At 37.9% G+C, this 25,807-nt stretch overlaps 3 protein-coding genes across 3 annotated transcripts; 2 read left to right on the top strand and 1 right to left on the bottom strand.

Annotated features, from left to right (window-relative positions):
- The first annotated feature begins 100 nt into the window (after positions 1-100).
- LOC111337650 (neuronal pentraxin-1-like) lies at positions 101-5,870 on the top strand. Its single transcript, XM_022943996.2, has 4 exons — positions 101-1,995; positions 2,561-2,621; positions 4,164-4,383; positions 4,894-5,870. The coding sequence occupies exons 1-4, from the start codon at positions 1,603-1,605 to the stop codon at positions 5,276-5,278; spliced, it is 1,059 nt and encodes a 352-aa protein (XP_022799731.1). The 5' UTR covers positions 101-1,602; the 3' UTR covers positions 5,279-5,870.
- A 415-nt stretch (positions 5,871-6,285) lies between these two features.
- LOC111336650 (uncharacterized) lies at positions 6,286-13,163 on the top strand. The gene is made up of 2 exons (XM_022942775.2): positions 6,286-6,415; positions 10,671-13,163. Exon 2 carries the CDS (start codon positions 10,678-10,680, stop codon positions 11,554-11,556), a length of 879 nt encoding a protein of 292 aa, XP_022798510.1. The 5' UTR covers positions 6,286-6,415; positions 10,671-10,677; the 3' UTR covers positions 11,557-13,163.
- A 3,382-nt stretch (positions 13,164-16,545) lies between these two features.
- Positions 16,546-25,376, bottom strand: LOC148736543 (uncharacterized). Its single transcript, XM_088752276.1, has 2 exons — positions 24,679-25,376; positions 16,546-17,017 (listed from the first exon to the last, which is right to left on the bottom strand). The coding sequence occupies exons 1-2, from the start codon at positions 24,865-24,867 to the stop codon at positions 16,763-16,765; spliced, it is 444 nt and encodes a 147-aa protein (XP_088608402.1). The 5' UTR covers positions 24,868-25,376; the 3' UTR covers positions 16,546-16,762.
- Between the last annotated feature and the right edge of the window lie 431 nt (positions 25,377-25,807).

Genomic DNA, 25,807 nt, shown 5'->3' with positions numbered 1-25,807 from the left:
GCTCCAGGAGTGTCCAGTACAAAACTAAACATTACGGCAGGGTTGTCCAAAAAGTTATGAACAAGGGAACCCTGAGTCACTGGAAAGTTTTGGATATCTCTGCAGACATATTTTATATTTATGTTTTTCAATTCTTCAGTTTTGCCTTGGACTGAACTATAACCCCGAAAAGCGTTGACCAAAACATTCCCTTTTTTACACGTGGAATTAAAAAAAAAGTGGATACCCCAACTTTTCAATAGTCTTTCTCAGTGTATATTTTCCTTAGCCGAAAAATAAGCGTATTTGATTTTTTATTTCAACTTTTTACCCAATATTTTTCGGAAAAGGAACATATAGTGGTCATTCGCCTTTTTCATACTCGAGAAAGGGGGTAATAAATCAGACCAAGTGTGCCTGAATATTAAGTCAGTTTTCAGCAGAAAATCGAAATTTAAACTTTCTTCATTGTTCATTTTATTTGTGCATTCGTAATAAGATAAGTTTGTACATTTCTTTCCTTCTTACTGATATTCCACTGAGCACTAATACTCGCCGAAACGCAATCGCAACGAAGTTATATCCATGTTATATCCAATGAAACTAAACCTACAAACTTGAAACCGTGCACGAATCTTGGTCGAACTGAGAATGGAAATGTTTATGTAGTTGTTGAGAGAGGAAACCTTGGAGGTCCGATGAAAAACTATGGAATAACAACTATCCTCGACTCGTTTCCTTTCCTCACTTCCTCCATCGACACGAATCCACACTAACCCTCACTGATCTCTCGCATAGATTAAACAAGAATCAGTTCCAGCGTACCGTGTCTGCCCCACTTCCCTTCATCTGTATATTTCTTTCTTCGTCGCTGTGGAAATCAAATCAACTGTGTAGCAATAACAAGGAAATTGCAATTTTATTTCAATATGCGTCATAATTTTTGAATGGCTACTATGTCATAAAATGTGATTTTGCGATAAGGAGTGTTCCTGAAAAATACTTTGGCTTAAGTGAGTTACGTGAGAGCATACTGAGCTGCATTGAGTGCATCGGTTTAGTTACAGGTAATTCAAGCAATAATTTAATCTAAAATTCTTTTTTGAAAGATGTTTTTGGATAATGCTACAGTAACCTTAAAGTCAAACAATGAAGTCAGCTGATTGAGCAATAATTACGGATTTATTCTGTGCCATTTACAATGAGGGGAACAAAAAAGTGTAGAAGCATTGACCTCTCCGATAAGTTGCAGCGAAGTGTTATCAAAAGTGTTGTTTTTTCGTCAAAAACATTCCTATTGAGTGAAAAATTAAGGGATTGAAAAGCAAGGCTTCGATTCAGGCGTTATGGAGCATCGATTAGGAAATAGCTTTTTTTCTTCGGTTAAACAAAAGCGCGTTTACACAGATGTTTGTCGCTTTTTCAAAGCATTCTCCATTTCCTTTACGTTTAATGTGAAAGTAATTTATTCTAATGACAGGAACAAAAACATCTGACAGGTGGGGAGGGCAGCTTGATAGAAACCAACAACACTAACATATTCAATTGTGAAAAGCGACTTTGCAACTCAGGATCGGAAGAGCCTCTTTGGGAATTTCTTTATCCTACAAGAGGCCCTTCATAATGTATTTTGTCCGTTTCTCACGCGAACAGCACGTGGGTCGATGTTTTTGCAATCGTAGATCTGTAAAAATAATCCCTTACATTTGGTTCTTTATCACTCTTGAAATTTTTGGCGTAACACTAGCTTTTGATCCAGCAACGTTTTCTAATCGTATTTTAGCGCCCCATGCGGGATCTTGCTGTGTGTATCGCTCTTTAAGTGACACAGACTGGTTGAACTGCATTATAAACTGTCACAATGACCCGATTTGCGTTTCCTACAATTTCGATCGTTCCTCGGACGATCTTGGAGTCTGTGAAATGCTGAGCTGTGGAATAAAGAGTTTATGTGACCAAAAAAGCGCTTTGATATACTCGAGGGGCGTTATCTTTCAGCAGTTAACTTCAAAAAAGGTAAGGTTATTTATTTTCTATCGTATTTGAAGATGTTTTGAAGAATTTAACAGTAAGTGATTTTGGTGCACTTGAAAGGCTTTGTTGAGAAAAGTATATACAGATGTCAATGTGAGATACTTGATATCTGCGAATACATTAATAACGTCATGTCAGTCGAAAGAAATTGCTATGTTGTTGTTCAAATTTAGCCAGAATTAAGAACTTGCGAACATTGTTACAAAATCCAGGCAATAATTCTGAAACAGATATAGAGCTTTAGAAAGATGTTACCTTCTCACGAGCGAAGGGCTGGATACAAATCTAAGTCCCATGTGCCAAGTTAGACAAAATGTATACTTGATTCGGCGACAAACGTCTCACTGGCAAAGAATTAGTTATGCAGAAAGTGCTCTCCGTAGTGACTTGCAAAGCGTATCAAATTCAACCACTGATTCACAAACCTATTGTATCATAAGAGAAAAATACTTCAGTTGATGAAAATATCTGATATAGATTGACTTTTCTGTTTAAATTGGTCAAAGTTACGCTCTGACAGATCTAATTCGTGAATTCTGGTTTTTAGGGTACTGATATCTGTGATCCGTCAACAAGCACAGGCATGCGCAGTCAGGATGGAAACAGGAGTAGGTTTTATATTTGGAACAAGTGTGAATGCAATTGCACCAAAAATTTATAAATAAATAGAATTGCAATCAATCAACAAATTAAATATTTCATTTAAGTTAACATTTTCGCTCAAGATAGCCAAGTAGGAACCCTTTTTTATGTCGCACAACCATCAATAAAAAAAGGCCAAAAAGGGGAAGTAATACCGTCACCCAATGGCGTTTCCGAAAGCCGGATTTCTCGCAAGGCTCCCTCTGGCCCTGGTTAACCTTGAAATTTGTCTTTATCAGTCTATGTCTAGGGTCACCTCCTTACTCTCCCTATCTGACCACACCCTGAAGTTACCTGTCCATTAAAGTACATCGTCTTCGTTTTCCTCTTGTCCCTTCTATCTTCCCATTAAGAATATGCTTACAAATACCGGGTCGGTAATAAATATCAATCATATACCAAAAGATGATATGATATAAAACGAACAGACCTGCACCCAGATAACAACCAGATCGACAGACAAAAGGCAGAGGCCAGAAACGGAAGGGAAGATAAAAGTGGAAGATAGGGTAGATAAACAGACTATCAAACTGACAGACAGACAATGAAGGCTGATAGTTTCGAAAGAAACTGTTTGGGGCTGCGTCGGTGGGAGTAACGAAATAATTTGGATATATCAACAAAGTTGAAATGGTAAATTGGCCACCGTAATGATAACAAAAGCTGACGTTTCGAGCGTTAGCTCATTACGGTGGCCAATTTACCATTTCAACTTTGTTGATATATCCAAATTATGACAGACAGACAGACAGACAGGCTGAAAGACAGACAGACAGACTTACAGGGTAATTCACTCAGGTTTTATCAACTGAGTTGATAATGAAAATTGACCAACGTAAAGAGCGTTAGCCCCTCATCAGAGCGTTAGCCCTTCGCCATTCACTCTGACGAAGGGCTAACACTCGAAAAGTCAGCTTTGAAACTCCTTACGGTGGCCAATTTACATTATCAACTCAGTTGATGAAACCCAAATAACCTTATAATTCGGACATATCGACAATGTTGAAATGGTAAATAGGCCAACGTAACGATTACAAAAGCTGACGTTTCGAGCGTTAGCCCTTCGTCGGAGCGAGGAAAAAGCCCTTCGTCGAGGCTAACGCTCGAAACGTAAGCTTTTGTAATCGTTACGGTGGCCAATTTACCATTTCAACTTTGTTGATATATCCAAATTATTTCGTTACTCCCACCGACGCAGCCCCAAACAGTTTCTTTCGAAACTATCAGCCTTTACCCAAATTACCTCGTCTTTCTCACCGACGTGGCACGACAGTTTCTTTAGAAACGTACCTTCTTTGGACATACTTAGGAAAGAAAGACAGACAAACTAACAGACTGACAGACAAAAAGACAGAAAAACTAACCGACTGACAGACAGACCGGTACACCGACAAACAGACAGACAGACATGGAAAGATAGACAGAGGACAGACAGACAAACTGGCAGACAGATAGATACAGACAGAAGGACGAACAGTTCTTATATCTGATTTCAATCATGTTTTCAGATTTCAGTTTCTCGTTTCCAATTGATGGAGGAACTGATAACTACGTTCAGAAGCAGGGGCTGAAGTTCCATTTGTCACAGATGAGTTTTTGCTTCTGGCTTAAAGCAACAAAAGATCGTCTGACCGTCTTTAGCTACCTGAGTTCTAAAGGATGTATAGAGTTAATGCTTCAAGTTGTCGACACGAACTGTTTGTTGCTTACCATAGGAGGAGAAAATAAGTAAGAAATAACACAGTTGAATGACACCTACCCCTCCCTTAACCCAACAACAGTCAACTGATAACAAATTAAGGTCAAGGTTGGGTTAGGGGAGGGGTGGGTGAACAGTTGCTCAGCCAGCACTCACACACTGTCAAAGAGAACACTTCTAAGAAAAAGAGACTTCTTTGTTACGCTTCTAAGAAAAGCAAAATTGCGTTACATTACCAAGTAATTACCTTTTTCTGTAACAAAATGATTAAAATGTTTACAGTTGTTATGCAAATTCTATTTTCAGTCCTTTGCGATAATAAAAGCAAATGCAAAACAGAGTAAAAACGAAAAATAAAAATGGAAACAGCTGTTAACAACAACAGCGAAACAAATGAGTACACACCTAGTTCTTATTGTTTACAAAAGACAGTAATAATGGATTAAGCGATTTTCCACTTGAAGTTTCTCGTTTTACTAAAGTCTTTGAGTGTCACTGACTTGTCGATACAATTCTTTTTTGTTGTTGTTGTTTTTCAGGAAAATTATGACGAAAGTAAACGACGGAAAATGGCATCACGTCTGCACCATATGGAACAACACTGATGGTGCGTGGTCGTTTTTCAAGGATGGTGTTGCGGTAAAAAATGGAAACTCTCTTAAAGTCGGTTATGTCATTCCCTCTGGGGGAACTTTCGTGCTCGGTCAAGAACAAAAACCTGACAAAACTTTCAAAAACGTGCCATTTGTTGGCGAACTGGCTAATTTTAACATTTGGAGCCGCTCTTTGCTTGCCATAAAAGTTTCAAAGATTGCCAAGGGGTGTTTAAGAGGTCGGGGAGACGTAGTTTCGTGGTCTGATTTTCAATCTGTTCAGACAAATGGGAATGTGAAAATTTCAAAGCCTTCTTCGTGCGCGAAGTGAGGTTTAGACAAACTATGCTTGGAGTACATGTTTTTGTGATATCATACATAGCTTTGGCGGGGAAAACTCAAAAAACGAAAGGAGTGATCGTTGCACTAAAAATTTAAAGGATTAAACATGCATAGGAAGAAAAAATTAAAGTTTAAAACTTAAAGGAGGAGTACGTTTTAGATTTTGAAATTTTGAAGGCATTAATCAATTGAATATTATCAAGCAGATCGCTATATATCATGCCTGGCGGTGAGCTCAAGCACGTTGGTGGTCCCACTGATTTGTGTCCAACTTTGTCTAGTTGCTATTTACATTTTATTCCAACAAAGATCCAATTAAATTGACTCTCTTATGACTCTCAATAGATAGGATGGGGTTTTGAGCCTCAAATTACCACCTTTTCATCTTTTATATAATTCTTATTTAGGCTTTCCGTAGGAGGACTTCATTTCTAATTCGGGGCGGTTAAGTCACCGATCAAACTCTAAAGAGCATGTTTTTTTAGCAGTACTACTACAGGAACTGAATTAATGCACTTGTAAGGGATGACATTCTTCACATGTTCATTAAAAGGAGAAGTATTATCTTCTTCTCAAGTGCATTTTGCTTGCCTTGTGATGTGCGCGGAAACCATCTGAAGAACTTGCCTTGAGAGTTCTGAAGAACCTATCGATCTGCTGATGGAACACATTTGTTTTTTTTTTGCCAAAAATGTATGTGAATAAGTAAAAAACAAAAAAAACCTGAACCAAAAAAAATATGAAAGTATTCTGCGTGGTTTAAATGTCTTTGCAAATACATTCTAATACGTGAAGTGACATCACGTTTACGAGGAACACGGGCCCATCGAAGTAATCCCCCTCTTAGCTCCAGTCCAGTGCTCCCCATGTCCAGTCCAGCCTACAAATATTCAGAGTCACCTTCAGGGGGTAAAGGTTTCATGTAAGTTCCATAAGACGTCCCACACAAAATATATCCCATAATACTAAGAATTTCAGATGTCGTGTATGGTTCACGATATGTCCTGGTTAAAATTATTCTACCCAACCTGGTGCGGAAACACGATGTAGTGGCTGGTTGTAATGGATTTTGGAGCGTAAGCAGGACTTCAAAGGCGCTATTCTTGGAAAATATACATTTTATTAGGTAAGATTTTGATCTTAGGAACATTATATTCTAATAAGGGCTTATATTATCAGGCCTTTTTTAAAGAAAGCTTTGACGGTACTAGTATTAACCTTTCCAAATTTACAACACAACTTTTCAAACAATACCAGCATTCGATTTGCTGTCCCTTTCGATTCTGCATCATGGATATTCTACACTGTACTTACATCATGGACATTCTACTCACTGTGCTTACAGTACTCAAATAGTTTAATTTAATACAGTGAGCACTAATTTATTTTGAGCTGCCCTGGTAGATTAGTGTCCATCATGTTTTGTAAACTTTACATACATATACATACATAAAACTTTATTTCATCTCGAATTAAGAGTAGCCAAAGGTAGGCTAGTATCTCCGAAGAATAAAAAAAATTTTCAATCCTAGAATAAAATGAATAAAGGTTGATAGTTTCTAAAGAAACTGTTTGGGGCTGCGTCGGTGGGGATAACGAAATAATTTGGATATATCAACAAAGTTGAAATGGTAAATTGGCCACCGTAACGATTACAAAAGCTGATGTTTCGAGTGTTAGCCCTTCGTCGGAGCGAATAGAGGAATTGTGGGTTGTGTGTGCTTTTAAAGGCAGCAAATGGAGCTACGTTAGTGGTGGGAACATGTTTTTCTCGTTGCCATGTTCCCACCAATAACATAGCTCCATTTTCTGCCTTTAAAAGCACACACAACCCACAATTCCTCTATTTGCTCCGACGAAGGGCTAACGCTCGAAACGTCAGCTTTTGTAATTGTTACGGTGGCCAATTTACCATTTCAACTATGTTGATATATCCAAATTACTAGAGTAAAATGAATTACTATTTACAATAACTAGAAATAATATAAGAATATCATCATCGTTATTATTAGCTCATCATATAATAAAATTATGTTGACAAATTGCTGAAATGAAGTTATTTGAAGATGAAATAGCTCTCAAGTTATCCAGTAGTGCATTCCAGTGCTTAGCAGCTGTATAACTGAAAGAGTTTATGCCATAAGTAGTAGTAACAGGTCTAAAAAGAGTAAGAATGTTGGTTCCTCTCATAGAATAGTCAACAGAGCTCAGAGTAAACAATTCTTTCAGGCACTGTGGGTAATGTTCAAAATTAAGACATTTAAAAATGACTATACTATGAGCATATTCTGTATCTACTTATTGCTAAGAGTACAGTAGATCCTATTTGTTACAAGAGGTCAATGTATGATGAAGTGTTATTATTTAAGAAGACCCTAAGAATGGGTTTGTTCAGTGTTTCTAACTTCTTCTTATGTGTAGCGTCGCAAAAATGCCATATAGTGGAACAATACATAAACTGTGGCATTATAAACACTTTGTAGAAACGTAGTAATACAGTAGCTGGTATGAGCTTACAGAATCTGCTTATAACATTAAATTGATTACTAGTTATTTTTTTTACACATGTTAGAGATGTGTTCATCAAAGCAAAGTCTGTCATCCACAGTAATTCCAAACAATTCAGTTGATTTACATACTGGAAAAGAGAATACATGATATGAGTTTCCTATTATCATGGCTTGGTGTTTGGTGGGATTGACAAGCATACCGTTGTTTTTATACCATTCGTTTACAATATTAACTTGATGCATTAGCCGCTTGTCTAGTAATTTAGGGTCCTTATCCAAGTCATATAATTGTTCATCGTTCGCATACGCATGAAGCTTCACTTCCGTAATATGATAAAATAAGTCATTGATGAAAATGTTAAAAAACTTTGCCCAAGAGGTCAGGATTTAAGTTACAGTCAGACTCGTGTATGAGGTTTGTTCTCATCCATGCCATGTCACAGGTATCAATCACAAACACACACCACAATTTCTAGTGTATTTACAACTTTAAGTGTATGACATAATAAGTCCATTGTTGTTCCCCCCAACCCCCAGCATGTTAAGTTTTCATGGCAGTTTGCTGAACCACATGTATGCTCCTGGGTGAAAAGAGGCTACTGAAGAGATAAGATAATTTAATTTTATCAGCTAGGTTGATCAGGTAACATCGCTGTCATTAATAATTCCTAAAGTTGACATTTAGTGTGTTACACATACACAACCCATTATACCTCTATCAGCTCTGATGAAGGGCCAACAACCAAAACATCAGCTATAGAAACTCTTTTTGGTGGCCAAATTATCTTGTTATACCTCCCACCAATGCAGCACCACAGTGTCTGTAGAAACCTACCCCCCCCCCCCCATTCAATATGAAAGAAACAGGTGTCTTGCCAAACAACACAGTAACCCTGCAGTTAGGTGTCTAACCTTAACCTGTCAACCTGGGATGGATTGTTTAAAACATAACTAAGTTAACTCAGGGTTAGTGCTAGTCTCTGACAAAGCTTCATTGATATGCAGACAGTTACAGACAGTTAAGTTTCGGGTGTATTTCTACTAAACTTTTTTCAGTTTTGCTTTATGTAAGGCTCACTCCTCTCAAACCCTCTGCTCTAATATGTGCTCGAGAAGAGAGAAATATACTTAGAAGTTAAATTTAAAAACAACTGAGTAAAACTTATAATCCTGGATTTCTTACTAACCACCTTATAATCAAGCAGTGCCTGGAGAGTGATTAGACCACCAGATCTTCTACACATTACTGATTACAACTACTAGGTTATTTTTAGAACTACTCCTGCCTAAAGAGTGTTTTCAGTCTAAATGCAAGCATATTTAACCTACAATTGTAAGAATAGTTGAGAGACAAAAAGATAATTACAGGGTAAACTAAGCAGATGAGATTGCCTCGATATGTGACAACAGTGAACTAAAAAAATACCAAACCTTAATTATTGGTAGCAACAATAACTCTGAAAATAACATCGAAGAATGCACTATCTTAGTAAACAAAGAGAAAATCAACATGACTGCTACTCTCCAACTACTTGGAGTCACAATTAACTCAAATTTGAATTCCAATAATCACATAAATACTATTTGTAACAAAGCCAGTCAAAGGATTGGTGTGCTTATGAGACTCCGCAACTTGATTCCAACAAATGTAAAACTACAACTTTTAAGGCAGCCATTCTACTATATCTAACCTAATGCCATCTCGCATGGCATTTTTGTAAATCTAGTGATAGTCGCAGAGTGGAGAGAGTTCAAGAAAGAGGCCTAAGGGCTGTATTCAACGATAAACACTCCACCTATGAACGTTTGCTGCAGAAAGCTAATTTACCTTCGCTACTAAACAGACGCTTACAGGATATATGCATTTTAATGTACAAAGTTAAACAACCTTAGCCCTTTGAATATTTGTAATATATTTCAGAAACACAACGCTTCCTATAATTTAAGACAGGCCGACTTTTCTATTCCTAGATACAACACAATAACTTAGGCAAACATTCACTACGCTATTTAGGACCTAAATTATGGAGTAAACTGACAACTTATGACAGATCAGCCACAACATTAGCTAGTTTTCAAATCCTCATCTGTAAGCGTGACCTCAGCTCCCTATTAGATGATGGCTGCAGGGGCTGTGCTCTAGGTACTTCTTAATTCATTTAATTTTTTTTTTTTTTCATACATAATACGACTTAATTTTATTCTTAGGTAGGTAATATTCTTTGTAAATAATTTTTATCCATTTTATTTGTGTCCCCACATTAGTATGGGATATCTCCCATTCTAGAAGGTTCTTTGACACGTTAATAAAGTCTATCTATCTATCTATCTATCTATCTATCTATCTATCTATCTATCTATCTATCAGTGAACTAACCTGCATGATCTGAATTCTGTTTCAATGGCATCATCTTATTTTTCAGTTAAATAATGAATAGCATTAATAAGGTTCTGTGATCATCTGCAATACACAATACCATTGCACTGTTAATTATTAAAGTAGTGGTCTTACTGAAAAACACCTAGTGAGGGAATTTTCATGAAAATTAACAATAAACATTAAAAAAATTATGCGCTTCTAAAGTACATATTACAAAGAGCATGCATGCTGTCAAAAATCATCTGCCTTGACTTTCTGTGATGTTTCCCTTTTTTTTTCATTTAAATTATTTGAATTCAATTGGGAGTAAATAAACACTTGTGATTTTTTCAAAGACTTCAAATTTCGACAAATTGCAGTTGTCTACGTTGTCTTTGAAAATTTACTCAGTGCTTAAAACTCCAGATCGCACTCAAAATCATGTTATTACCCATACTCATTTTTTACACTTTTCAGAAATCCGGCTCACTGGTTTTTCATTTTCCTTTCAGAGACAGCATGTCTATCTCAGACCAGGCCCTCTCAGAGGGTTCTGACAGTTGTCTCTTAAATGGACTGGGGCTGGACGCCATTTTTCAAGAAGAAGAATCAGCGAGATGCCTCAGTCTTGACATGTGGGGAAATTGTCGCGCTGACAACTTTCAACAGAAACTGGAAGAAAATGAAAGTTTTAAACCGCTGAGAGTTCATCTCTTGAGACAAGTTGCAGACTACTTCAATAGAATAAACGTTCGTTACTTTATTTATGGTGGCACAGCCCTGGCTGTTTATCGTGAAGGTGGAAAAATTATCAAACACGATGGCGATATTGATTTGGCTATTCTGGAAACTGATTTTTCGAACGTTGTCCACAATATTGATAAATTCCCAGCATTAAAAGACGGTGATATTTTCATGTCAGAAGAATGCTCCCTCCTCAAGCGAGGCTGGTTTGATGCAGAAGGAAACGAGATTCCATTTTGCGGAGTTGGAGGAAAACGCTTAAAATTGTTTGCCACCAGAAAGCTTTTCAGGCAGTTTGGATTTGAGACTGATGAACATTTTGATATAGGCCTGGCTCATGTAGACGTTTTTACTCTCAGCGAACATCCGGATGATCCGAAATGCTTCTGTGTTAACTGGAATGTACCGGGTGCCTACGATTACAGGAAGAAAGCCTTTCCAAAATCAATATTTTTCCCTCTCAAAACCTATTCTTTTGAAGGGCTGGAAGTTACTGGAATGAATGACCTCAAAGCCTATCTGGATATAGAGTACGGGTATTTAGGTCGAGGCGCCATGTATGATCTCAAAACTCAGCTTTACGTCAAAATACCAGAAATTTTGCTTACTCAACTTCCAGAAGGCGTGCAGCAGTCTTTTCTTGCTAATTCGTAACTTCTGCTATTTTCAAATGGGTCATACTTTAGTGCTATTTAACTATTGATACAGCTCACGAGCGAATTTTCTCGAAACAAAACCTCGTTTGGTGGAGATCTTATTTGTTTTTATGGTGTTGTTTTGTTTTGTTTTTGAAGGGGACTGTCTGGGGACTTTTTGAAATAACACTATGACTCGAAGTAAGCTCTAGAATTGTTATGATTGTCTGTAATAATGTATTTCTTACATAACCAGTCGAGAATTTTCCTCAGATGTGCTAAACTTCGCCCATGCCAGTTACTGTTTGGTGCAGAATTGACAGTCTACAGAAGTTTGATGACGAGCTACTTTGCAAAAAGGCAATATTTCTAGGGTTGTTGGGAAATTTGTTGGGCTAAACTAATTTTTGGTACAATTGAAAGAACGATTACCAAGCTTAGCAATGTAAAATTTGTTCAATAACTCACCCATCCCACATTTAAAAAAAAAACCGATTTGGATACCCAGCCTCGCGTTTCGTGTACACTTAATTTGACTCTCTCTAGTTTGGACAAAGCCACAATTTGTTGGATAATGTAGACTTTGATTACAGAAGTTTTGAGACTCACGCGACAACCAGTAGCCTGCGTGCAGCCGAACGAAAACCCCGGTTTTATTCGTCTGCGAATCAGCGACAAATATCTTGTTCTGGCGTCTGGAGATCTGGGTACTAATATCAGTACTTCGTTCTGCATTTTGATTGGGTGCTTCTAACGAGCACTCTCATTGGCTTACAAAATTGCCTCGTTTCAAGTCTTTCGAACACAAAGAGAATGGCGTCTGTCGAAGAAAGTGTTTGGAGAGAAGCCTTTTCCCAAGTTCTCTCTCAATTCGAAATTAACGACTTGTTACCCGAACAAAAAAAAAAACAAGACGATCATTTTTAGCGGGATCTCATGTATTTGTTAATCTTCCGACGGGCTTTGGCAAGTCACTTATATTCCAATGCCTTCCCATCGAGTCAGACGTGATAAACTCCAAGCCGTGAAAACAAACATGGCACATGAGGCAACCTGGTGCGGGTGATTTTCAGCCAATGAGCGCCCTCGTAAGGAACAACCAATCGAAACGAAGTGTTCGAATCTCGGTACTCCAGAACAAGATATTCGTCGCTGATTCGCAGACGAAGAAAACCGGGGTTTTCCGTTCGGCTGCACGCAGGCTAGGCAACCAGATAGTAGAAGTTCTTTTCCACGATCATTCTTTCAAATCTTGTCCGCGCCGTACTATTTATTATTCTGTCAAGGGCTTCTCAGTTAAATGGTTTCAAGTCAAAACGCACTGAATTATGCATTATTTCGTGGCTTGCGTATCTTCTATAAAGGATAATAATTCCAGATGCTTTACTTACTTACACGTAAGATAGACAGTAGGGTAAGAATGTTACATTTATTAAGCGTTGATTACAAGAACAATTGTGAAACGGAAGGAAGATTTTCATCACAAAGCGGGAAGAAAGTACTTCCACCTTTTCTGAAAAAACAAGAAACAGTCCTGGAACTTTTTTCCATGAAATATCAAGCACTGTTGTCCTTGAAATTACAATGGTTTATGAAAAATGGAATAATAAAGCTTTCTGCGTTCTATAGCTCTTGACAGAAAAACTTGCAGGTCGAAAACTGTGTCAGTTAGGTGAGCTAAACAATCAGAGCAAATCCCAACAAAAGCGAGATACCACTGACCATAAAAGAGACGCTCGTAAACGCAGCCAATGCCGCAGGTGGGAGTGGTTTTGGTTTGACAAGGTGGTTGTTATTGCACAAGTCTGTCTGTCAGCAGGCTACTCCACACCTGCTGACTTTTACTCCTGGAATTATGTCAACAATTTTTCTTACGCCTTCAGGACTACAGTTCTTCGTTGCAAGTTTGGAACAAAGGGTCTGTTAAGAGAGAAGCAAGGTGATTAAAAGCCGGTCTAAATAGGATGGAAGAGTGGTATGATTAACTGGCTGACAGGCTTCTCGATGACTGTTTGGCCGAGTGACTGACTGAATGACTGATGGAGTAACTGACTGACTGACTGACTGACTGACTGACTGACTGGCCGGTAGACTACTTAGCTGACTGACTGACTAACTGACAGTTTAACTTACTTACCTACCGACTGTCTGACTGATTAACTGAATGAATAAATGATTAGCCAGCCAAAGTAACTGAGTCACTATCAATTCACCAGGCAGACCGAAATACTAGCCGTCTGAAGAACTCCCAGATTCATCCTTAACCAACCTTTTGCCCGCATGTCGTAGTAAACGCCTGCTTTTCAATGCCAAATTTGGTTTTGACCATTAGTGCAGTAGTCACGCATGCGTCAAAAAGTCCCGCACAGTTGGTTCTTCCCATGGGTTTTGTTCACAAAAGAAGCCGTGGCTCGTTAGTGAGTACATTGTTAGCAATGTGTTGTTACCATAGAAATTACGCTCGAGAAGTTGGAGGTAGTGGTGTCATATCGCTAATTTTCTTCCGAAACTGAACTTGTTTTCAAGAAGACATTTTGAGTTTACGACAGTATGATATAGAAACAAGGTTTGGCATCAACAAGACGAATTTCAAACAACGGCACACAAGCAGAAGGTTATTTGCGCCGGCGGACAATTGAATTCATGCCTTTTTTTTTATCTTTTCCTATATACATACATACATACATACATACATACATACATTCACACATACATTCATAGTTTATTTGGTAACGCAGGTTAGTTACTGACAGCATTAAGCTGATGTGGACCTGCGATAAATCTAACTTCTATCCAATTAAAGTAATTACAAAAACAGTAGAAAAATCCTTGCATAAATTAATATATAAGGGTTTATAAACTGGTTTGTAATCCTAGCATAAATTTCAATACGGGTAATGAGATAAAATTCCTAAACACAATGGCTCTCATGAGTCGCGTCTTAAACTTGTCATTTTCACATCAGAAGATTTTTTCTTTTCTACCCCGCAAGCTATTTGAGCTTCTAAAAAGCAAGGCGCTTAGAAAAAAATAACTTCGCTTGTTTCCTTGCAAAAATATGCTTCAAAAGGCAAGTTTTGTTTTATTCTGCTTTAAAACAAATAGATACTTTTGTTAAAATCCTTGACCGTTAGGATAATTGCTGGCGGCAAAATGAGCAATTAGCAAATTAGGTCCTTTTTGTTATAGAATCATTCTTGAAAAGTCTTCAGAAAGCAATGGCTTAAGGCAATAAGGCTCTACCCGCAACATATGCATATATATATTTTCGAATTGGAAAATGTTTATATAAACTTGTCACTAAAATATATGAGTCAACCATTGCTCTTTTCAAGTAAAGGTAAGGTGTGTTATTGTTTGAGTAATCAAAGAGGTCACAACAACGGGTGAACTGAAGTTAGTATAGGGCTCTTTGACGCCTTTTATGTAAAAAAAAAAAATACAATATATACGTATGAGGACCGTGGATTAAACGCGTTTTAATTCTTAAAATAAGAAAATTTCTAGATTTTATACGTAACAGCTCCTTAACACATTGGTATCCTGTTACAAGTCGTTAAGCTGTCGACAGCTGACCAGGAAATTGGAGGCTTTCCATAATGTTGACTGAGTGAAATAACGAATCACTAAAAATCTTGTAGATTTCAATTTGGGGAATCTGCGTTTGACTTGGCAAAAATAGAAAGAATGTCAAGCGCCCAATGCTGACTGATATCAAGTTTCTACACTTGATAACATAGGCCTCGCATGATGCATGTGCATGAAGTCTTCTTATGCGAGCACCGCAAATCAAACATGGGATTCTCTTTCCATATTAAAATTGATAAGCGTTTTTATGTCATTCAGTTCAATCCAGTACTTACCACAAGGAATAGCGACAAGCAGTAAAGCAGTCAGGATTAAGCCCTTCATCATTCCAATCAATAAAAAAAAATCCTCAAAAGACAATTAATCTTTTAATCCCGTCTTTTCAAATTCGGCAGCTACAATGAGCCAACACGCCCTAACGCTGTAGTTCGAATTGAGATTAATGTCGATACCAGGTCTCCGTAGACTACACTCGAAAATTCGAGCGCCTCACTCATGGAGCTCCCGCGGCGCATCGGCGTCATTCCGAGCGTTCTCCAAGCGCGTTCAAATATTTTTTTTCACTGATTTTTTTTTTTTTTTTTTTTTTGACACGCGCGACGGACTTCGCCGAAGTGGGACTACTCGTAGTCTAGGAGGTCTCCGTGACGGAATCTGGTAAGGGAATAGTAGCGGGTTTTCGACCTTCAAACGCGTGTCCTCCATATGCTGAGGCTGCAAATTTGCAGCAACAAAAGAGACTTCACTGATAGCCAAACACAGGCGTACGGGTGAGAGGCAAAACAGGGGATGGACATAATTCGCATAGAAACACTTAGAAGAAATATTTGACCAATCCAAAAAAGTGCTGACAACGTGATTTTCTAAATTGGAAGTTAGGCCATTTATAGTTAGTAACCGATGTATTTCTATGTGATTAGACTGTAGCTCGTCGAATGTGTTCTTCTTTTCAAAAAGTTGGAATCATGCATAGAAGATGTATCATTTGTTACTGTTCGGAGGTATCTTGCAGTTCACTACACTACTCTTTTCTTTTCATAATTCAAGGAATAAAATATTCTTTCGTTAAGCTTTTTGCAGGCAAAAAAGCCTTTGTTGAGATTACACAAGGGATTTGGAGTATTTTTTTCTGAGATTTACTACAAAATTAAATATTTATGGCGGAAATTTTTTACCATTTCTATATCGTCTATCGATAAAAAATAAAACAATATCAAAGCGACCGGGGACCAAAACTAAAAAAGAATTCGCATTGGTCTGATGTTTTGTAGAAGTTGCGATAAAAAAATTTGCAAAAGGCTGAATATCTACCCCTTCCAAGGGCAATAATATGTTTCGAAGGGAAGAACAAATAGAGATTAGTGGATTTGTGTGGTCTCTTTGATAGTTTTAAAAGGTGAAAATTCAGTGTACTCAACAAAAATTTAAATTAAACTTCATAACACAAAGAATAAAAAACATCAAGATAAAGCTGACAAACCATTGTCTAGATTTCCATACCTCTGGTATTTTTCTTTACCGAATTGATCACTGAACAGTGTTTTTAAAACGAGGTAGCACAATTGTGCTTTGAAAACAAATACCGAATCCCGATTTATTATCACAACTTGTAAATGAACCAAAGTCACAGGTACGCCTCATTCCATTACATAAATCGCAGTGACAGCGATTCCAGCTGTCAAGAGGAACACGGGGTAGGTAATCAAGGACACATCAGTGCAGGGTGTCATGGATTTAGTAGTGCGTTTCGATAGTACCACGAGGTTCTTGGTGTTGCATTTGTTTGTATAACAGCATTTGATGCCACACCCATCTATTTTGGAGCCTGGGACATACTTGGTAAAGGACTTCATATTTTTACAACCGTCTGTATTTATTTTGGAGCACGCAGCCTGAAAACAAAGACAAACTTTGAGTTAATAGTGACTTGGAGATCATCGTCAGAAATAAGGAGTGAAAAGATTTCTGATATCTAAGAGAATAAAGGAAAATGTTATACGCTTCTTGATGTTATTCGTTTTGTCAAGCAGGTGGGGCTTAGATGAAAGCACGAATTGCGAACTCTTGTGATTTGATTCCTTGCGGAAGACCAGGATTCTTTCTTCCTTCCATGCACGTTCCAGTAGCAAAAGATGTCACGCCTGTCTTTATTCGCAGATTCAGCCCAAAATGTACTATCTTTTCAATGTTGTTAGGTACCGTAGTCTCTTCTCAGGCGCGTCTGTGATTTGTTTTTCACTTTCTCGAGATACTGGCTAGTTTTTTCAAGAGATTATAAGCGGGTGTTATGGAACCACACGCTTCCCAGAGCGTCTCAGTGGGGTTAACTGTTGATGAAAATAATAATAGTAATAATAATAATAATAATAATAATAATAATAATGAAAATATAATAATCCTTATTTAGCAATAATTTCCATAAAACCTCAAAATATCAACAGCGTAAAAAACGATCCAAAATAACTCACTTTCGGCTCACATCTACTCCTTTTTTTTAACGTCAAAGTGTCTGGAAAACTATAAATAACGGAGTCAAATCTGATCAGATTCAAAGTCTAATAATCTGATAAGTAAAAGCATATCTAAAATTAGTATATACTAAAACAGTGGATAGCGTTGAAGGCGCGCTCTGATTGGCGATTCAAACTCCGAATATCCTTTGCTATTTACCTCCGAGCAACTCGCGAAAAAATGGCGTGCCGGTTTGCATCCGTGACAAGCGAAGAAATCACTCAAATAACGACGAAGCAGTCCCTGAAAACACAGAGAAAGCGACTAAATTTGGTTTGGCCGTGTTTAAACTTAATGGTAACCGGGAGTTTATCAATAAAAACCAATGAAAAAGGTTTTGTTTACAAATGCAAATTAATCTTGCGTAACCTCACTTGTTCACTTGAAAATCAAAGTTGAATGGTACTTTTTACAGAATGGTTTCAAATACAGAAAGAATTTGCAACACCATTTGAGGAAATGTCGCCACCAGAGCTAAACAAATGTCTTCAGAAATTTTATCAGTCAGCGAAAAAACGAGACGGCAGTTTTTACAACAAAAAATCACTTACCGCGATCCGAGCCGCGTTGGATCGTTACGTGCGGGAAAATGTTGGAATCGTTGCTGGAATGTATGAATTAAGAGGACCATAATACAATGAAAACAATAAGGGCCCAAGTACAGAACCTTGGGGAACGCCGAAAATGTTACATTTCGGATCGGAGTAAGTTCCATTAACTACAACACGTTGGAGGTCGTTCCTGAAGATATGACTTTAGTCATTCGAGGGCAAGACCAGAGATCCCATACAGTCGACTCCCGATAACTCGAACCCTCGCTAACTTGAACCTCCTGCTAACTCGAACCAAAATCGATTTCCCATGGATTTTCGTCATACATCCACTGTAATTTTACCCTCGATAACTCGAAACTCCCGCTAACTCGAACCAATTTTCGTTTCCCTTCGGTTCTTTTCCTATATAATTTTACCCTCGATAACTCGAACCATGTCTGTCAATACTTGACAAGTCAAAACACTGTTGTCCAAAACCTAAATTTATTTTGAAGCAGCCGTGTGAACTGTTTCCTTTCTTTTACATTACACAAAACGTGTCAGTTCAGTTCAAGTTCCGCTGGTTTTTACAAAGTGTTGCTTCCTAACTCCTTTTTCAAAATGTCAATAAATCTCTTGGCTCCCTTGAAGTGCAGAGTGCACGGCACTTGCATTCCTTCCGCATCTCCACGGTTGACTGCCTTGCCAGTTGCCACTACAGTACAGTTGTTCTTCGTATCGGCACGTAAAAAGTAGAAAATTGTCTTTGCGAATTGTCGTTCCGATTTATACAGTGATTTAGAGATGTATTGTCTTTGTTTTCACTCGGCTTCTTCATACTGTAATCAAATTTGATTAAAATGTACACTGCATATAAAGAAAAACATTTAACACCTTTTTTTCCCTTATTTCTGGTCATTTTTTCTCAAATCCTGATAACTCGAAATCCCGATAACTCGAACCTTTTTCAAATTCCCTTGAGTAGTAGTAGTAGTAGTAGTAGAAACTTTATTAAAGTGTCAAAAACCGTCTAGCCAGGGAACAAATCCCCTACTAATTTGGGGACACCAATTAGGGGAGAATATACAAACTAAATACAGTAGTAGATAAAATATCTATAGTTAACTTATTAAGAGATTTATAGTAAAAACACACAGAAGTCAAAATGAACAAAGGCTACAGCCTGCGCAGCCATCATCTAAAAGTTCACTTATATTGAGTTGGCGTATCTTGCTTTTAAACGACGTTAGGGTTGTGACGTCCCTGATACTCTTGGGTAGTTTTGTCCATAGCTTAGGCCCTAAATATCTAATAGAGTGCTTGCCATAGGTGACTGTCTCATACCTAGGTATAGAGAAATCTGCTTGCCGCAGATTGTAATTACTATTTGGTTTTTTAAAGATGTTACTTATATATGCAGGGCACAGTTTATGCCTTACTTTATACATAAGTATGCACAGATCCTGTAAGCGACTATTTAGTAGTGAAGGTTCGAGTTATCGGGAGTCGACTGTATTTATTCTCCAGTCGGTTGATTAGTAATTTGTGGTCGATGGTATCGAAAGCCGCTGATAATTCCAAGAGGACTAGGACGCATTCATGTTGATTATCAATGGCAGTATTGATATCATTAAACACTTTAAGTGGTGCTGACTCAGTGCTGTGATACCTTCGGTAAGCTGATTGCATCTTAGGATAAAGTTGATGATTAGTTAGGTGATTGTCTAGTTGGACAGCAGCAATTCTTTCCAGCGTTTTTGAAAGAAAAGACATGTCGGAAATTGAGCGGAAGTTTTTGTTGTCTTCTGGGTCCAAAGCTGGTTTCTTTAAAAGCGGATGAACAATAGACTCTTTTAATTTTGATGGAAAATGTCCTTGTTCTAAGGTGAGTATCGTCGGCATACATACGTGCAACTGAATTAGACAGGCAATTAGGAAGATCATTTATGTATAGAACAAAAAGCAAAGGTCCTAGAATTGTTCCTTGCGGAATTCCACAAGTGAGAACTTGACTAATTGAGAGCGAACCATTTACAAAACATTGTTGATGGCGATTATCTAGGTATGAGCTAAACCATTCATAAGCGATACCGCGGATACCATATTCAAATAATTTAGACATAAGAATTGTATGGTCAACGGTATCAAAAGCCTTTTTTAGGTCGAGAAAAACAACTGCATTTATACTGCCTTTATCAATGTTGAAGGCCCAATTGTTTGTGGCCTCCAACAAGGCAGTAACAGTTGAATGGAGCGAACGAAAACCAGATTGCTGGTTGGAAATCAAATTGTTTTCAGTGAGATAACCGTAAACCTGGTCGTAAATGATACGCTCAAACACCTTAGCTACTATAGGGACGATAGAAATTGGGCGATAATTGGTTAAGTCGGAGTGATCTCCCTCTTTGAAAAGTGGGATAACCTTTGCGCATTTCCATTCCTGAGGGAAAACACCTGATCTGATGGACTGATTAAAAATAAAACACAATGGATCAGCTATCAGATCGGCGCACTCCCTAAGAAGTCGCGAAGATATCATATCTAAGCCTGTGGCTTTCGATTTACAAAGCTTAGACAAAAGTGAGAACACTTTAGAAGGATTAATACATTTTAACTCAAAACGTTTGTCAGTTCCCTCAAGGTAATGTAGGTGTGATGGACCATTATTAGAATAAATCTGGCTAGCAAGCTTGGGTCCAATAGAAGAAAAGTGATTGTTGAAGGCATCGGCCAGCTCAGGAGGGCCGTAAATAGAGTTACCGTTGCTTTTGATTTCTTTTATGGAACAATTATTAGTTTTCCTCGACATGAGCTCATTTACAATCCTCCATGTCTGGCGCGAATTGCCTTCGTTTTCATCTAATGCTCTTTTGTAAAAGAGCTCTTTTGCTTTTTTGATTTCGTTATTAACTAGGTTGCGGCATTTTTTAAATTGTAGCCAGTCATTAGCATCCTTAGAACGCGATGCTTTCAATTTAAGAATATCTCTGTCATGCATTCGTTTCTTTAAGTAAGGTGTAATCCAAGGTGACTTTGAGACGCGCGCCCGTTTTACATGAAGTGGGGCATGCTTGTTTACACATTCCAGGAATAGTTGTTTCCATGCAGCCCACATTAAATTAGGATCAGAATAGCTTTCGATGCTACTCCAATCCTGTTGACCTATATCGTTACGAAAGTGATCAGAGTTAAAATTCTTAAATTTCCTATATCTCAGGGTAGTATGCTTATTCGTTGTCGATTCAATAGAAACTTTACGAAAAACGTAAACTAAACTGTGATCGCTGATGCCTATATGTGAGACCCCTGAGCAGACGACCCTATCTGGAGTATTTGTAAAAATTAGATCAATTAAAGTACGTGATTTGTCGGTAATTCTAGTATGTTCAGTTATTAACTGGTCAAGGCCGTAAACATCAGCAATATTAGATAAGATATTTGTACTTTTGTCAAACTTAGGTGCGGCCATATTACAATTCAGATCTCCTAAGACGTAATATTCGATATTTTCTGAGTCTAGTTTTCCAATAAGCTCTTCAAATGGTCTAAAAAGGTCAATTGAAGAATCAGGGGGTCTATACCAGGTCATAACGGCAAAAGGCCTTGATCTGGGCTTCTTGATTTCGACAGTCAGACTTTCTATTTGTTCACATATTAGATCAGAGCGAACAGAATAATTGATTTCGGAACGAATAAAAAAACAAACACCCCCTCCAGACCTACCGTTAGTAGAGCGATCTCTACGAATAGATTCATAGCCAGAAATATGAATTTCATTATCGCCTATTGTGTCATCCAATTTAGTTTCATTTATGGCTAAGATATCGATAGGTCTGTCGGAAAGCAAAATTCTTAGTTCATCAATGTGTGCAGAAAGACTATTGATATTTAGCGAGGCCAATTTAAAGCCTCGTTTGATGTTATGAATCACGACCTATCCAATGTTAACACATGGCTCACTGCAAACAAATTGACTCTAAATTCATCTAAAACTGAATTCATGTTAATTGGATCGCGGCAAAGGATAGGTACCTACGATACTTCCCCTAAACTAATCATAGGTGGTGACATAATTAAACAAGTTAGCTCAGTCAAATCTCTGGGTGTACATATTGACGAAAACCTTTCATGGAATATACACATTGAAAAAATAGCCAAGAAAATCGCATCGGGCATTGGAGCAATTAAACGTTGTAGGCCTTTTGTTAATCGAACCACGCTTGAGTCCGTTTTCAATGTCTTAGTTCAACCGTACTTTAATTACTGCAGCGAGGTCTGGGGGCATTGTAACAAGGGTCTTTCGAATAAGCTCCAAAAGTTGCAAAACCGGGCTGCCCGTATTCTGACCTTCTCCAGTTATGACACAAGCGCTGATCCTCTTTTTGTGCAACTTAACTGGAGACGGTTAGATGCTCAGCGACAAATACAAGTGGCCACCATGGTCTATAAATCTATACATGGTCTTGCGCCCGACTATCTTGGTTCTCTTTTCACTAAATATGATCCTCCATATAATCTAAGGAACTCTGAAAACAAACTAGCTGTTCCATTGCCTCGCACCAATTTCCTGAAAAATAGCTTTAGCTATAACGGTACGGTTATATGGAATAGCTTGTCCCCTGAATTGCGGCAAGCAAAATCACTTCAATCCTTCCGAAATGGTTGTCGCAATTTCTTCCTCTGAATCGACAAAACACACACGGCATCTATGTAAAGCAGAATTTCTTTATTTTTTTCTATTTTACTTTTAAATTTTAGATCATGTTTATATAGATTAAAATAGATTGTAACTGTAATAATAGATTGTAATAATATTATTATTTTATCTGATAGATTTACCGTGTCTAAATAAAAATAAAGTTCAAGTTCAAGTTCAAGTTATGAGTTGATTGATTTCCGTTATAGTTGGTAGCAGTTGATTAATACAGCCTTTTAAAATCCAGGTTGGGACAGGATCGAGTGGACAAGATTTCGTTTCCGATGACATGATAAAACGTTTTATCACGCTTGACGACACAGACTGGAAGCACGACAGTGGAGGCGCAGGACAACCGAAAAACAGCCAAAAAATTTAGCCGTTAGGCATAAAAATTGACAAATTTTAATTGTATGCGCGAATAAAATTAGCTGGAGGCATCATCCCATCGATACCCTCTTCCAAGGCTTACATTTTGATCTGGGGGTTTAAACCCTTGGAAACAGTGTAATCAATCTCTCTATTTTGCACCTTGAACAGATTATTTTTCTAGATCGAAAGTCCTGAACGAGGTGACTTGGCGATGCGTGGTCTACATTGGTAGTGCTCAATAAATTGCTCAAAGGAAAATTTTCAATTGAATATCAATCAGAGACTCTAATCTCCTGGTATCGAAGGTACTCCGCGATCGTGCTGATTTTATTTACCCCGCATAATTATTAGTCCAGAAATATCTAGCTACCCTCTCAACTAATCAGAAACAAACTTGAAACCAATCGCAACTTAGTCGCGAGAGATTTCCCGCTCTCCATGCAGTGTGCTTGTTTTTATTTTGAGATCTCATTGGCTCCCCGGGACAGTTTTTCTGACTGTTTTTTTTTTGCGATTACTCTGGTTTTGGTTTAAGGATAGTCAATCGAAAGGCGCCTTAAATCTATCTAACTTTGAAAGATGTTTTCTCATTATGAGCTTCCATGAATAACATGATCTGTTGTCTCGCAAACAGTAAAGAAACGAACGGTTTGAGAACATTGGAAACACCTCCGCCCCACTCTAACTATCTCGGTTAAGTTCCCCCCTCCCCTCCCCCTCCTCGAGTCACGCGATGCAAAATTTCCTCCAAAATCTCAGAACCTGTCTGACTAATACAAATGAAACTGTATCAAATCAAGCCAAAACTTCCAGCAAAAATTTTGCTTTCAAGCGTAAGATAACTAAGTTCTGCTGTTATTGTTTCCCACTTTTTCCATTATTTATTTTATCTTTCGTATTGTAATCTATTTCATCTTTGTAACTTGACAGACTGGTCCGCTTAAACTAGCATATGTTATGCGCCGGCCATAACAATTGGTCCAATAAACCAAACAGGCAATCCAACTAGCTTACGCAAATCGCATAATTTATTCCAGTATATTATTATTCGATCTAGAGAAAAGAATGAAATACATTTGAGAAACTGAACAGAAACTATCGATACATAAACACACGAGTCAAACTATTACCTAGAATTACAGCACTGATAACTTACTTTTTTGGCGATGTCTAGTAGGATTGTTTTACGGTATACAGGTCAGCAACAGATATAACAGATCAGGGTATAACAGAATACGGGTCAGCGCGACAGGTCAGCAAAACATGAGCGTAACTTCGAATCTAAAACATCTGAACTGAAAGCAGACTTAGTGTCAATCAAAGTCAATCAAGAAATCAAGTTAATAATTCATTGTGTTGACGAAACAACAATTGTCAATACTCCAATAGGAAAAATAAAAAAAGAAAGTGGTTGTTGGTTACTACTTTACAACAGGCTTACCTTCTTGCTACATGACATCACTCTAATGTTCACTAATATCTTTGGAATCTTCACCTTGGCAAGCATTCCACTTGTTTGGCACGCGTCATATATCCCCGTGCAATTAATTACGGTCAGGTTGCTGCCAGTGCACCTTTCTTGTAACCCTGGGGTGCAACTGTTGCACAGCAATCCCAGCGCTGTAGACATAAAACATAAAGGCTTTACTTATCTTAGAAGTGATAATGATCGATGAGATTACCGGAAGCTGCAATTACCTAGCCTGTTGTAGAAAATTTTTTTGAAATCACACGAAGATTTTGAGTGTAGTGGAGAGTAAAGCCAATAGCTAACTCTCGGAATTTCAGAGAAGCTTTATCCTGACAGCGATATAGGCACAAAAACAGACTTTAACACAGGGAGCAACCTACCTAACCTGTAAATTACTTGACAATTATTCACCAAAGGCGAAGTAAATATTGTTGTCTAATCCTCGAGATAAAGCAGAGGGGTTTAATTAACACTGTACACTGACCCTGAGCCGAATAATTATTTAAGTATAACTGCTCAGGTGCTTTCAAATTCTGTTGTAAATTGTGTAAACGAAGTGAGTTTTGCGCATATTTCATCACAACTATGGTAATTACTCGTATCATGATAAGCGAGGAGTTTTAGCAGGTTTATTTAATTCAAACAGCAAAAAGTCATATCATTATTTTCAAATGTGTTCCGCCAAACTCAGTAGCATCTTTCGTGCTCTTTGCACTTGAGTTTCCTTCTATTGAGTTTATTGAAGCGTATTCAACGAGGGAAACGGTTTTTAATATATTGACAACTTACGAGCACATGGCATCGCTTGACAACCTCACACAAAGATAGGGGGAGACTGGAACCAATACTACTCAGTCACTACAAATACACCACATCTCCCCCTTTCTTGGACCGAACTACAACGGAAATAACAACAAAGAACGGGGTCCGAAAATAACAACAAGGAACGGAGTCCGAGAACATAGTTCAAACAGTCCGTGTAAAAACTTCAACATTAACTAGGAATGTCTGATGACAACAGTTAAATGTACGGAAGTCCCAGCATTACTTCAGATAGACTCTATTAGTCTATCCGGAGCTCTTCGCCCTCTGGAAGATC

This window comes from Stylophora pistillata, chromosome 3 (genome assembly GCF_964205215.1).
Source record: "Stylophora pistillata chromosome 3, jaStyPist1.2, whole genome shotgun sequence".
Classification (NCBI taxonomy): domain Eukaryota; kingdom Metazoa; phylum Cnidaria; class Anthozoa; order Scleractinia; family Pocilloporidae; genus Stylophora; species Stylophora pistillata.
Note: the sequence above shows the minus strand (reverse complement) of the source record. Positions and strands in the feature narration are given on the sequence as shown.